Source organism: Anarhichas minor, unplaced genomic scaffold (genome assembly GCF_050575085.1).
Source record: "Anarhichas minor isolate MPS153535 unplaced genomic scaffold, ASM5057508v1 ptg000024l, whole genome shotgun sequence".
In the NCBI taxonomy this organism is placed as follows: domain Eukaryota; kingdom Metazoa; phylum Chordata; class Actinopteri; order Perciformes; family Anarhichadidae; genus Anarhichas; species Anarhichas minor.
Window position 1 is genome coordinate 142,739 of NW_027466470.1, and position 14,107 is coordinate 156,845.

General features: G+C 44.0%; 1 protein-coding gene across 1 annotated transcript; it reads left to right on the forward strand.

Moving 5' to 3' along the window:
- The first annotated feature begins 2,491 nt into the window (after window positions 1-2,491).
- On the forward strand, window positions 2,492-12,947 carry nmnat2 (nicotinamide nucleotide adenylyltransferase 2). Its single transcript, XM_076098463.1, has 11 exons — window positions 2,492-2,720; window positions 5,376-5,464; window positions 6,214-6,281; window positions 6,599-6,677; window positions 8,492-8,621; window positions 8,763-8,843; window positions 9,892-9,936; window positions 10,100-10,176; window positions 11,532-11,633; window positions 11,723-11,790; window positions 12,831-12,947. The coding sequence occupies exons 1-11, from the start codon at window positions 2,636-2,638 to the stop codon at window positions 12,931-12,933; spliced, it is 927 nt and encodes a 308-aa protein (XP_075954578.1). The 5' UTR covers window positions 2,492-2,635; the 3' UTR covers window positions 12,934-12,947.
- The last annotated feature ends 1,160 nt before the right edge of the window (window positions 12,948-14,107 follow it).

Genomic DNA, 14,107 nt, shown 5'->3' on the forward strand with positions numbered 1-14,107 from the left:
CTCCGGAGCCCCAGTGTCCCCGGCCCGCTGCCCCCGAGATCCCATGTTCCCAGTCCGGCCCCCTCGAGATCCCGGGTCCGGAGCAACTCCGGCAGTCCGGCCGACCACCCAAGAACCCAGGTCCGGAGTCCTGTTCCCCGTCTGATCCCCAGCCTCTAGAGCCCTGTTCCCCGTCTGTTACCCAGCCTCTGGAGACCTGTTCCCCGTCTGTTACCCAGCCTCTGGAGACCTGTTCCCCTTCTGATCCCCAGCCTTTGGAGCCCTGTTCCCCGTCTGATCCCCAGCCTCTGGAGCCCTGTTCCCCGTCTGATCCTCAGCCTCTGGAGCCCTGTTCCCCGTCTGATCCCCAGCCTCTGGAGCCCTGTTCCCCGTCTGTTACCCAGCCTCTGGAGACCTGTTCCCCGTCTGATCCCCAGCCTCTGGAGACCTGTTCCCCGTCTGATCCCCAGCCTCTGGAGACCTGTTCCCCGTCTGATCCCCAGCCTCTGGAGACCTGTTCCCCGTCTGATCCCCAGCCTCTGGAGCCCTGTTCCCCGTCTGATCCCCAGCCTCTGGAGACCTGTTCCCCGTCTGATCCCCAGCCTCTGGAGCCCTGTTCCCCGTCTGATCCCCAGCCTCTGGAGCCCTGTTCCCCGTCTGATCCCCAGCCTCTGGAGCCTTGTTCCCCGTCCGATCCCCAGCCTCTGGAGCCCTGTTCCCAGTTTAATCCCCAGTCCGGCCGACCTCTAGAGCCCTGTTCTCAGTCTCATCCCCAGTCCGGCCGCCCTCCCGAGCTCTTGTGCCCGAAGCGACTTCGGCGGTTCGGCCGTCCCCCGTAGCCCTCCTGCCTGTCCGGTCGTCCTCATGCCCGTCCCCCGGAGCCCTATGGCCAGTTGGATCCGGACGTCCCTCCTCCGGACCCCCTCTACCCACCCTTTTTGATTTGGCAGCTGTTGAGATGTCCCTCCTCCGGACCGTTTTTGTCTTGCTGGACTTTGGACGTCTGGTATCCGTCCCTTGAGGGGGGGTACTGTGACAATTAGGCTTTGCCTTCTGTGTGTGTGTCGTTGTGTAGCTTCACCCTCCTCACTCTACCTGTCACGCACTCCCTCAGCACCAGCCTAACTCCCTTCACCTGCCTCTGATCACTAATCAAGCACTCCCTCCTCATCAGCACAACTCCCCTCACCTGTTCAAGCCACTTCATAAACCCCTGCCTCTCAGTCACTCACTGCCAGATCACTGCCATTTCTACACGCCTGTTTGGCTCGTCCAGTTCCCGGTTTTCCAGTCTTCCTGCCCTGCCTCGTCCTGCCGAATTTTCCCCCTCATTTCTTGTCTTGTGCTCGGACTCCCTGTTGTGTTCTGATAACGATTCCTATTTTGTTCACTACTCATTAAAACCTGTTTCTCACTACCTCTGGTCCTGCATTTGAGTCCACCACCACACCCCGTGACAGAATGATTACATTGTGATACTTTATGCTATATTATGATATATTATGATTACATTATGATACATGATGATTACATTATGATAACATTATGATACATTATGATACATTATGATACATTATGATTAGTGCTGGCAAGTTAACGAGTTATTATCGCGTTAACGCATTAATTAATTAACGCCGACAATTATTTTATCGCGCGTTAACGCAGTATTTTAATTATTATTAAGCGGACATTTTTAACACAAGATCCGGCAGCGAGCGGTTTGTGTGGCGTCTCTTCCATCTCTTCCTGTTTCCTTCACCTACACTCCCCTGGGTCCTAAGTCCCTCCATGTACAGCTTCTTATCACCCTCTATGTACCAACGTACATTTATAACAAATACCACACATATTACGGTAATCAGCGTTGCATATGTGTCTGACCTAAATACCAAAAAAAAGCAAAAAATAAATGATAAATTTAAATTATTTTTTTTTGAGTTTTTTAAAGTGTTTTGTTTGTAATATGTATAATAAGCATCATTTAGTATCACTACTGAGAATTTAACAAACATAAAAACATGACGTAGATAGGTTTGCAGTTTTCAAGAAGTATATTTAAATTGCATCTCTTACACACATGAAGATAAAGTTGTGAACACCGGCTGAATATCTATGATCAGAATCATTATAACTGTGTTATAACTGCTGCTGTGTAAAGGGAACACTGCTGCTAACAAGAACTTGATGTGTTTAAAGTGTTTACAAACCAAATGTTATTGACCTTTGTTCATATAGCAGTACTTTCAAAATAAAAGTGCACAATACACTACTTTTGAATTCATTATTGAATTTTGCGCATAACAATGCGATTAATCATAAAAAATCATGCGATTAATCGCGATTAAATATTGTAATCGTTGGCCAGCACTAATTATGATACATCATGATAACATTATGATACATTATGATCCATGTGATAATGAAGCTGTGAGTGAATGTATTAAAGCAACAGTGTAGCAGTGACGTGTGAGTGTCTCTTTAACGCGCTGACGCTGCTTCCTGCCGCAGACTCTCCTCTCTCTCTCTCTCTGCTGCGGCCACCGCTACAAACAACCGACGACCAGGGAACACAAAACCCACACGAGGACCGGGGGACCGGACCGGACCGGGAGACACAGGAACGCAGAAGAAGGACACGGAGACAGAAAAAAAAAACATGACAGAAAACACCAAAACCCACGTGATCCTGCTGTCCTGCGGCAGCTTCAACCCCATCACCAAGGGACACATCCATATGTTCGGTGAGCATCTGTCCGTGTGTGTGTGTGTGGGGGGGGATCACATGAAACCTCCCAAACAATCACATCGGGCCACACATCTGAATCTGAGTTTAAAATGGTCAAAACGTGACCGGGGTTTGGTGCGCCTGTCTGCTCGCTGTCCAGCAGGGGGGTGCTGAAATGGACGACTGCTCCACATCCAGCAGAATGTAAAGAAAACACAAACAAAGAGCGGAATAATGTCCCGTTAAAGACGTTAATGTGACCCGGGGCGTTTTTTTAAGGAGAGAAAAACACGGAAATGTTCCGTCTCGAGGCTCCGCAGGCCTCGCCCGGCGTGTGGCGCAGCCCAGAAAACACGCCTCGATCCCCGCCGGGTCCTCAGAGACTCCGGACGGACCGGAACACGGTGCCTTGCTCAGCGGCGGGTTCCTGCGTCATTAGACAGGAGCTAATGGGTCCAAACACACATGAATTATTCAGGTTCCTGCTGCTGCGGATACAAACAGTGTTTCACCTCCTCATGGTTTAATGAGGTATCAGTACGCAGTTATTAGTTATTAGAGTGATTTAAAGGGGATTATTATTGGAATATAATATATTAAAGTCATTGAAATAGATTATCTGCACGGTAAATTAAGACAATTCCAAATATCATAACAACCATCCCTTCACAGCTTGACATGGCCTTCATTTAAGTTAAACAATAAAGGAGGGCTTTGAAGCTTTTGGTAATTTGATACTTTATTATTTTACCTTTTAAAACTTTAAAACTCTGAAGACGAGAACTGATGAATGTCACCCATTCATTTATATCATAAACAATTCATGTGAAGTGGTCTCCTGAATGTTCATCCAAACTGAAGTCCTGAAGGGTTTTTATGAACATTTAAATGATATTAATTATAATAAATACAGATTCATGCGACATTAATACAGTAAACATGACCTCACTGAGCCGATGACACGTCTCAGCTGTAAGTCACTGCACAGTACACATATACACACATATACATGTACTCAGTGTAGTACACAGTATAGTACACAGTATACACAGTACAGTACACAGTTCATAGTACAGTACACAGTATGCACACTACAGTACATAGTAGAGTACACTATGCACAGTACAGTACACATTAGACATATTACAGTACACAGTATGCACAGTACAGTACATAGTAGAGAGCACAGTATACACAGTACAGTACACAGTAGACATAGTACAGTACACAGTGTGCACAGTACATAGTACGCAGCACACAGTACAGTACACAGTGTGCACAGTACAGTACACAGTACACAGTACACAGTACAGTACACAGTTGGATGCAGAGCTCAGTAATGTTTCAGCAGACTGAGCATCCTATAGAATGAAGAACTTGATCACTAAACTAAACACGACCAATAGAAAGTATGAAGCTGCTCCGTCAGATCACATCAGCCAATCAGAGAGCTTGTTTTCATAAGTCATGACGTCGTGTTTCTCTCCTGAGATGTAAACTGATTGATCGACAGTGAAGGAAACAAAAGTGAATCCAAAACATTTGGAAATCAAAGACAATCACAGGCCGGCGATGTATGTGTGTGTCGTCCAATCAGAAGGGAGGGGGCGGGGTCATGTTAGTGTCCGTCATGTGTAGGAAAATGTCTCCAGCTGACTCATGATGTCCTTTCAGAGATTATCATTATTATTATTATCATTATTATTATTATCATTATTATTATTATCATTACTATTATAATTATAATAATTATCATTATTATTATTATCATTACTATTATAATTATAATAATTATCATTATTATTATTAGCATTATTATTATCATTATTATTATTATCATTATTATTATTATCATTACTATTATTATCATTACTATTATAATTATAATAATTATCATTATTATTATTATCATTATTATTATCATTATTATTATCATTATTATTATTATCATTATTATCATTACTATTATTATCATTACTATTATAATTATAATAATTATCATTATTATTATTATCATTATTATTATCATTATTATTATCATTATTATTATTATTATTATTATTATCATTATCATTATTATTATTATCATTATATAGAGACTGGTTCCTCTATATGAACCAGTCTCAGTGTAGACCTGATCCTCTATATGAACCGGTCTCAGTGTAGACCTGATCCTCCATGTGAACCGGTCTCAGTGTAGACCTGATCCTCTATATGAACCAGTCTCAGTCTAGTCCTGATCCTCTATATGAACCCGTCTCAGTGTAGTCCTGATCCTCTATATGAACCAGTCTCAGTGTAGTCCTGACCCTCTATATGAACCAGTCTCAGTGTAGTCCTGACCCTCTATATGAACCAGTCTCAGTGTAGTCCTGATCCTCTTTAGTAACTGATATTAACTCAAACATTTAAAATGTGACGAGGAAACAAAGCTTTTATTGTGAAAGGTCAAACAAGTTGGAAACATCTGGTTTCATCTTTGACAACGTGTCACGTGTGTGTTGTGTGGAACCTGAATCTACAGCATAACTACGGATACATGTAGTAGAAGTATAACAGAGCAGAACATTGAAATACTGTAGTACCTCTAAATTGTACTTCAGGGCAGTACTTGATCAGATGTACTCGTTTACCTTCACGCTGTGTGTTTCTCTGGTTCTGTGTTTTGCAGAAAAAGCCAGAGAGTTTCTGCACAAATCGGGTCGCTTCATCGTGATCGGAGGAATCATCTCACCAGTGCACGACTCCTACGGAAAACCTGTGAGTCCTTCCTCTTCAGCTTGTAATCAGATTACACCGGCTCACATGAGGAGCACACACACACACACACACACACACACACACACACTCATCATCCAGCAGCAGAAGCAGCTGCAGCTCTCTTGTCCTACTTTTGCTCTGAAGAAACACTCCACATGAATAATGAATGCTGCAGACACAGTTTCTGCCTGTTGGAGATTATTCACATCAGTTATGAGCTCGTTAATAAACGTTCAGATGATGACTCAACATCCTGACAATCATTTCAAACTAATACTCCACACAGGGATTCATGTGTACGTATACGCTATGTACTACATAGACAGTGGTGGAGGAAGTATTCAGATCCTTTACTGCAGGAAAATACTAATACCACAGGGTAAGAATATACAGTAAAAGTACTAATACCACACAGTAAAAATACCCTGTTACAGTAAAAGCAGCCCACTCTTCCTAATTACTAAATTGCTGAGGTTAATTTTCATGTATGAACCTGTATGTGACCGTTGTAATAAAGTTTAGATTAAACTTAAAATCGGACAGAAATATGAACACCTGACGAAGTAGAAACCTCCTCTGTGGTTGTTCCTGCTACAGTCTCCAGGAGCACATGTTGCCCTGATGACTCACACAGACCAGCATCGTGTGTCAGTCTGATAAAAGACTTCAGTGAAGGCTGGTCTCATGTGTCCTCCTGTCCTCAGAGCAGAAATAACTCCCTGACGCTGTTTATCTGTGTGTGTCTGCAGGGTTTAGTGCCCAGCAGACATCGTCTCACCATGTGTCAGCTGGCTGTCCAGTCCTCTGATTGGATCAGGTGAGATACCTCTTCTCTTCGCAAAACTTTTTAGATCTCTATATGTGAAACTCCGAAGCTAAAAAACCTAGATCTCAAACCAGAACCACATTCAGTCACCACACACCTTATACCATGAGATGTTTAGTTGTACCGTGAGATGTTTAGTTGTACCGTGAGATGTTTAGTTCTATCATGAGATGTTTAGTTGTACCATGAGATGTTTAGTTGTACCATGAGATGTTTAGTTGTACCATGAGATGTTTAGTTGTACCATGAGATGTTTAGTTGTTGAGTCTGTTGTAAATCAGTGTTTTTGGCTGTGGGGTTTGCTGCAGGGTGGACCCCTGGGAGTGTTACCAGGACACCTGGCAGACGACCTGCAGCGTGCTGGAGCATCACCGCGACCTGATGAAGGTGAGGAGAGGTTTTTCTGTCAATTGTTTTGAAAAATGTCTTTAGGGCAAGGCAAAGTGGTCCCAAGGGAGAGATTCACTGACCCTTTATCGTCCACAAAGGAGTTGGGCACTCTTCTGGAGCCAGACTTAGGAGGGGAGATTGCCGGCAAGCATCTGGTTGCCGGGCCGTGGCACATGGGGCTTGGCCAGGCACAGCCCAAAAAAATCTACGTGGAGCTGCCGCCCTGCGGGCCCACCACTCGCAGGGATAGGCATTGGAGTCGGGTGCAATGTGAGCTCGGCAGGTAAAGGTGGGGTCCTAGGTGTGCTGACCCTTGGCATCGCAGACTAGCTCTCAGGATGTGGAACGTCACCTCTCTGGTGGAGAAGGAACCGGAGCTGGTGCGGAAGGTGTAGTGGTTTCAATTAGATATACAGTAGTTGGGCTCATAGCGCCAGTTCTGGAACCAAACTCCTGGAGAGGTGTTGGACTCAAGCCTTTTTACGGAGTTCCCCATGATAAGAGGCGCCGGGCACGTGTGGGGATACTCATGAGCCCCCGGCTGAGTATGGCTGTGTTGGAGTTTTCCCCGAGGAACAAGATGGTCGCCTCTATGCGGCTGCGAGTAGAGGAAGTCTCTGACTGTTGGTTGTGCCTATGCACCGAACAGCAGTTTGGAGGACCCGCCTTCTTAGAGCCTCTGGGTGGCATTCTGGAAAGGGTGGCGGCTGGGAACTCTATCGATCTGCTGGGGGACTTCAACGCTCATGTGGGTAACGATGGAGAAACCTGGAGGGGGGTGATTGGGAGGAACGGCCTGTCTGATCTGGACCCAAGTGCTAATTTGTCGTTTGGACTTCTGTGCTAGTCATGGATTGGCCATAACAAATGGCGGCTCATACTTGCCCGCGGGCACCTGGTCGCCCGCGGGGACCATGCGAGTCGCCCGCAAGGCATGTTCTAAAAATAGCACTAGGTCCCCATGGAGCTCCGTCTAAAAATTGTAGTTTCTGTTATTTTTATTAAAAACGCTTGCAGTCATGTAGATTTTAAAAGGAAGAGGCCGCCGCACCGCACTAGGTTTTCAGGTTCCGAATGGCGGGCGCTTCCCGTTGGCACCGGACGCACAGCCCCCGCCGCGATCGCACACCGTCGTCAGGTCCGTCAGTCCTCAGAACAGGCCGCGGGGCAACAACTCGTGGGAGGCGGGGGTAGAGGCGAGGCAACGCAGTACGACCGAAAAGGTCCAGACTAGAGGTTGGAACGCATTTCCCAAAATGTGGTGATTAGTACTAATGTAATAGGATTCATTTAAACATGTGAAAGAGTTGATTTTTTTTATTCTACATAACTGATGATTTGTATAAACATGGGACAGAGTTCATGATTTGTTCAAAAATGTTACAAAGGTAGTGGTTAGTACAAACGAGTCATGATGTGAAGATATTTCCTAATTTCTTTTAGAAATGATCATTTTTACAAAAATATAATAGGTGCGATTTTGAACAAAATACACAATCATTGTTAATAATTATTGTGAGGAATAATTAACATTGACATGTGATCAGTCTCTTCACATATAAGATTATTATTATTATTAAAAGGTGATCTGTGCAACTTTGTTATTCATAAAGTTTGTATCAAACAAGTAGCCCACTCGGTACCCTTGAAGTAGCTCTCCGTTTCAGATATGTTAATGATAGTCTTCATGATATTCCCCATATTGTCACCTCAGTCTGTGATTGAGAGTATTGACAGTTTGTTCCATCTCCATTAAAGTGTTGCCGTTATTTGGAGAACGTCTGTTTTATCACAATATTTTTGTTCCTCAGAGAGTCACCGGCTGCATTCTGTCCAACGTCAACACGCCATCGACGACTCCTGTGATTGGTCAGCCACAGAACCAGACCCCACCCCCCATGTACCAGAACCACAGCAACATGAATCACAAGCCCACAGCCAGTGAGTCACCTTCCTCCATATTCATTACTTATTCCATCCATCAGTGAGGGTTAAAGGAGCAGTTATATGTAGCCTCAGATGATTATTTGTTGATGAAAGTGACTGGAGTCTAAACTTCCCTCTGGTTCTTTCTCTGCGCAGTCAAACTGTGGGGGAAGGTCAGTGAGAGTTTTGGAAAGATTTGCTGTGTCCGCCCTCACATCGAACGCTTCACCTTCGTCGGTAAGTAGAAAAGTACAAATTCAGAAAGTAGTGAAACGAACTGCGATCATCAGCCAGTGAACCTGATAGCCTTGTTAACAAGCTGAGACTCAGAGGTCCTCTTCAACGTTAAAGGCCTTTAGTCCGTCAGTTTTGGAAACCATCATACTAACCAGTTTTTGTTTGTAAAACCCCTCAACGTTTGAAGCTGCATGAATTGTTTTATTTGATCACTTGGCGGCAGTACAAAAACCTGTAAACACAAGAGTGTTTGCAACCAGCTGCCTACTTCTACATCCAGCAGACATGCATACGTAACATACATGAACAGTGTCAATAATTACTTGGAGTTCCTCAGGGTTCTATTCTGGGTCCTCCATATTCAAAATGTAGTTAAAGCCACAATATGCCTTTATTTGTTTTGTCCAATAGCACACAAGCTATAAACACAACATCTGACATGCTATCAGTTGAAGTAGCTGTGGCTCATGTTCATCAAATAGTTTCTTATCTCCACATCCAGCAGTTTCAACATTCATTCATTCATCAGGAGTCTTTGTGTTTGTGTCACATGACGAATGTCAGTCAACATTCTCTCTATTTTAGCTGTTTTTGGTCTCCACCACCTCCTGAGGGAAATATCTGTCTCTTTAGCTGCTAAATGCTCACCAGCTAGTCTCTAACTGAGTCTGTCTGCTGAGCTGGTAGTAAACACTGGCTTTTTACAGCTTTTATTATGAAACCATGTGAGTCTGAACCGGACAGGAAATGTGCAGCGAAACCAGAACAAGAAGCTAAAAGAAGCTAAAAAGCTCTGTCGAGCTGCAGAGATAGTGACCGTTCTCTGTGGGTTTACTACGAGAAACCCTTTAACATTACACACAGTCAATCGATCCATTGATCCACAACATGACAATATTGATTAGTGCAGCTTAAACAAACGTTGCACCTCCGTCAGAGCAAATACTTGTAGTTGGTTTGCAGCACTCTTGCAGTGGCACATTGAGACCTTCATCGTAAACACTGAAGAAATATTAAACTCCTCTTGTGTTGTGTTTCGTTGTGTCAGATGAAAACGCTAACCTGGGGACCGCGATGAGATACGAGGAGATTGGTGAGTCGTCTCTTCAGCATCTGAAACCTGAACAGACTCCTGTGTCGTGTCCTCTGGTTTTCCTTCCTGCTGTGTCTGAACTCCTTCTGGTTTGTTTGTATCCAGTAAACATGTTGTTTACTGAGGACGTGTCTCTTTCCTCCTGCCTGTTTGTCGTCTGTAGAGTTACGCATCTTGCTCCTGTGTGGCAGTGATCTCCTGGAGTCCTTCTGCATCCCTGGTCTGTGGAAGGACAGTGATGTAAGCACACAGTAGCCCCGCCCCCCACCCAACATGTAGCCCCGCCCCCTCGCTCTTTCCTTCGAAACGCTATCGTAATAACCTGACAGGTCATTTCGATGGTTGACAAAGGAAATACCTGCAAAAAGACAGCGTTGGCATGCAGCGGTATTCTTCTCTCACACTGCTAACGAGCAGAACATCATGCTAATATGAATGCTAGCTGGTAGCAAGTGAGCATGAAGGAATTAGTAGTAGTCATTTTATGGGAATTATTTTGAATTCAAAGACAGAACTTTGTAATTTAAGATAATGATTTAACAGAAATATCATGCTGTTGTCATCCCCAACAAGATAAAACATTCAAAAGCAGTTTTTAGCTGATGCTAACACATCACACGTATACAGGCTATAAAGAACCAACCATCACTAAGTAGGAACAAGAAACCTTGATTCACCCCAAAGCTAAAGTTTGGGATCAGTTAATGTTTGAAGTTGTTAGTTAGTTAGTACTTTGGTTGTTGAGTGAATAAGAACCACTCCGGCTGTCACTTTTGTATGAACAACCAGAAGTGAAGCTTCACATTCGGTCTGAACAAGCCTGAGACTTATTTTTTACGTCTTTGTGTGTTTTAGACTCGTCCAGTATTGAAGGAGAACGCTGCAGACAATAAACTGTAATGTAATCGCTCGGGGTTTGTCCACTGAAAGAGCTGCTTGTTGTTATTATAAGTGTCTGACTACATTATGGAGAGACGATCCGTTTCCTTCTGTTTGTTATTGTGTCATGAGACTTGTTGCTGGAAGGCGAGCTTGTGGAAGTGACGCCAGATTTCAGAACAAGACTTCTCAGAGCGAGACTCGAAAAACAAACAGAAATGGAAAGGTTTTGTTTCTCTGTTCTCTCCATGATGGTGTCAGACTCCCATAATAACAACAACCGGCCCTTTTAGTGGAGGAGCATCGACTGTGAGGAGGACCAGCGCGTTTAGCTGTTGCCGTCTGCAGCCTTCTCCTTCAGTACTGGACCAGTTTTAAAACTACGTTGTCCTCAGTAGTCACTTAGAAAGAAGAACATGAGAGAAAAGGTTGAAACTTACAGAAGTTGCCCATTAAGGTGCAGTAGTTCAAATTAAAAGGTCCAAGTCACAAAAAGGTGTCGAAAGTTTTGTCTTGTAGAAACTTACAGGCTGATTTGTGTTCAGGAGGATGGAGTTTGTTAACAGCCGGGTCACTTCAGCAGAAGTTCACCTGTGAATCCTGCTGTGACCCTGATCCTGGAGAGTCCAATGAGCTGGATCGAAGTGGTCTAACTGCTGCGTAGCGTCGCCGCCTTGAGGACCGACTGAAGGTGGTTTTTGTCTCTGTGGTTTCAGATGGAGGTGATCGTGGGAGATTTCGGGATCGTGGTGGTTCCTCGTGACGGAGCCGACACGGAGAGGATCATGAATCACTCCTCCATTCTCCGCAAGTTCAAGGTGGACATCTCTGCTACACTCTGGTTCCATCCGACGGAGAACAATGTCCTCTTTCTCTTTGTTAATGTGATCTCTGTTCTCGTCTTCAGGACAACATCACCGTGGTGAAAGACGGGATGAGCCACCCGATGTCCATCGTCAGCTCCACCAAGAGCAGGTGATGACGGTTGTTACTCTGAGATTCATCACTGATGGACAGTTAGTACTCTACATGTGTGAATGTAGAACGTGTCTTCACCAACATATGTTCTTTAGATGTTCTTTAGTTCTTAGTAGTAGATGTTCTAACTAAACTCTGATCAAAGAGACAAAGATCCTCTGAACAACAGAAGAGAAGAAATCAGCTGGAAGCTTAGATTTAAACATAAACAACTTCCTGTTTCAGTGTCAAAAGAGTTTCACAATAAAAGCAGCCGAGAACAAGCTGGAGTTAACTTTATCAAAGCCCTTCTTCAGACTTCACAGTAGAACCAGAAGGTGAGTGTAGAGTTACTGTTGGAACATCAGCTGAACTGATCTCAGTTTAAACTTCTTCAATCAATATTTACTGATCAATAATCAATCTGATTCTACATCAAGTTCACCAGGATTCTGTCATGTGACTCTGAATCAGTTCACATGTGAATAAAACATCTGGAGTCTGAATGTTTGTTTCTGTTAGAAGAGGTTTCATTGAAGTAAAGAAGTACATCATCAACATAACAGCTGATTCATAACTTTTCAATGGTAGTTCATAAAGCAAGTATTCATTTAAACACTGTTGGCTACTGTGTTTTTCCCTTTGGTGTATTTGAACACACTAAAGGTAACAGATTAACATATTAACAAATAAACAAATAATCAGATTAACAGATTAACAAATAACAGATTATCAGATTAACAGATTATCAGATTAACAGATTATCAGATTATCAGATTATCAGATTATCAGATTAACAGATTATCAGATTATCAGATTAACAGATTAACAGATTAACAGATTAACAGATTATCAGATTAGCAGATTAACAGATTAGCAGATTAACAGATTAACAGATTAGCAGATGGATCACATGTTCCTTGATGAGCCGAAAACTGAAACAAAACTGAAAACCTGGTTGATGGCGGTACGTGGTTGTTATTGGACAGTGATGAAGAGTTAAATCGGTTAAATCTAAAATGTAATAATCTGAGTGCCCCCCCCCCCCCCCCTCTCAGACTGGCCCTGCAGCACGGTGACGGCCATGTTGTGGACTACCTGAGTCAGCCCGTCATCGACTACATCCTGCAGAGTCAGCTGTACATCAACGCCTCCGGGTAGAGACGTCATCCTGCATGAGAACAGGGAGAGTGGGGGCGGGGGGGAGGGGGTGGGGGGGCTACCTATGACACCATCTATATGAATATAACACCCCCCCCCCCCCCCAAAAAAAAAACAACTTAAACTTCCTTCTCTGTCTTCTGTGTCAAACATATACTCTTCTTTGAGCTTCTTCCACTGGAGCATTAGTGTCCCTCCTTCTGTCTGTGTCATGTGACGTCACCATCAGGAAGGGGGCGGGGCCTCTTGGGATGAGAGGGGTGAACCCCTCAGGGCTGCAGGCGTGTCATTGATGTATTTCTCCACCTGCGATGGTGACGGCAGTGTTTTCCTCACTCTTGTTTGTGTTCTGTCTTTATTATAATACAGTTTCGGGGGTGCATGACACACACAGCCAGGCATGCTCAGTGAACCCGGGGCAGATGGGTAAAAAAAGGTTGAAGGACGAGGTCATCGGGCCTGATGCAAGAACGGACACGCAAAGAAAAAGTCTCAGTCTCCTCATGTCAGCGATGTTGTTTCAGAGTGAAGTGGTCTTTTCTTCATCTCAATTAACTCGGAGTTTAATTAAACCAAAATAAAACTAAAGTTTAGACAATCGTGCAAGTAGAAAAACGTCAAATTTAGTTTATAGACTTGCTGATATTCTGTTCACTGAACTTTTTAAATCCGTAGTGAACAGCAGCTCTTTGCTTCAGACAGAAGCAGCAGATGAAAAGATCTCATCTCCTGAATCCATCGAGGAAACCTCACAAAGTGATTTTTAATGTGCACATCGTAGCTTCACAGAGGCTATCGTGCTAACACACATGCTATCATGCTAACAGTCTGAGGCTGAAGGTAGAAACCGACCGTCTGCACAGACAGAAGAAGTAGTCCCCAGTGACGGTGAAGATGCTGCTTCTGCAGAAACTTGTTGTGAATCTTAATCTTTGTAAATCCAGATTTCTACAGAACGTAGAACCGTTGTTTGCATGAGGCCCCGACACCGAGCCGGCGCTGAACATCATGACCATGATGAGCTTCTGTGAAACAAATCCTCAGCAGCAGTGTGGTTGTTGTTGTTGTTGTTGTTGTTGTGTTTATTTTCTTCTTCATGTGCTGCTGTTAGCTCTTCTTCCTGTAGACTGCATGCTTAGACACGTTTAGCTTCTGGCATGAACGTCCATCACTC

Bases quoted from the DNA above. Each gene is read 5' to 3' on its own strand.
- nmnat2 (XM_076098463.1), top strand. From the start codon at position 2,636: ATGACAGAAAACACCAAAACCCACGTGATCCTGCTGTCCTGCGGCAGC. The intron at 6,678-8,491 runs GTGAGGAGAGGT...TTTGTTCCTCAG, and splicing joins ATCACCGCGACCTGATGAAG to AGAGTCACCGGCTGCATTCT. The intron at 11,791-12,830 runs GTGATGACGGTT...CCCCCCTCTCAG, and splicing joins GTCAGCTCCACCAAGAGCAG to ACTGGCCCTGCAGCACGGTG.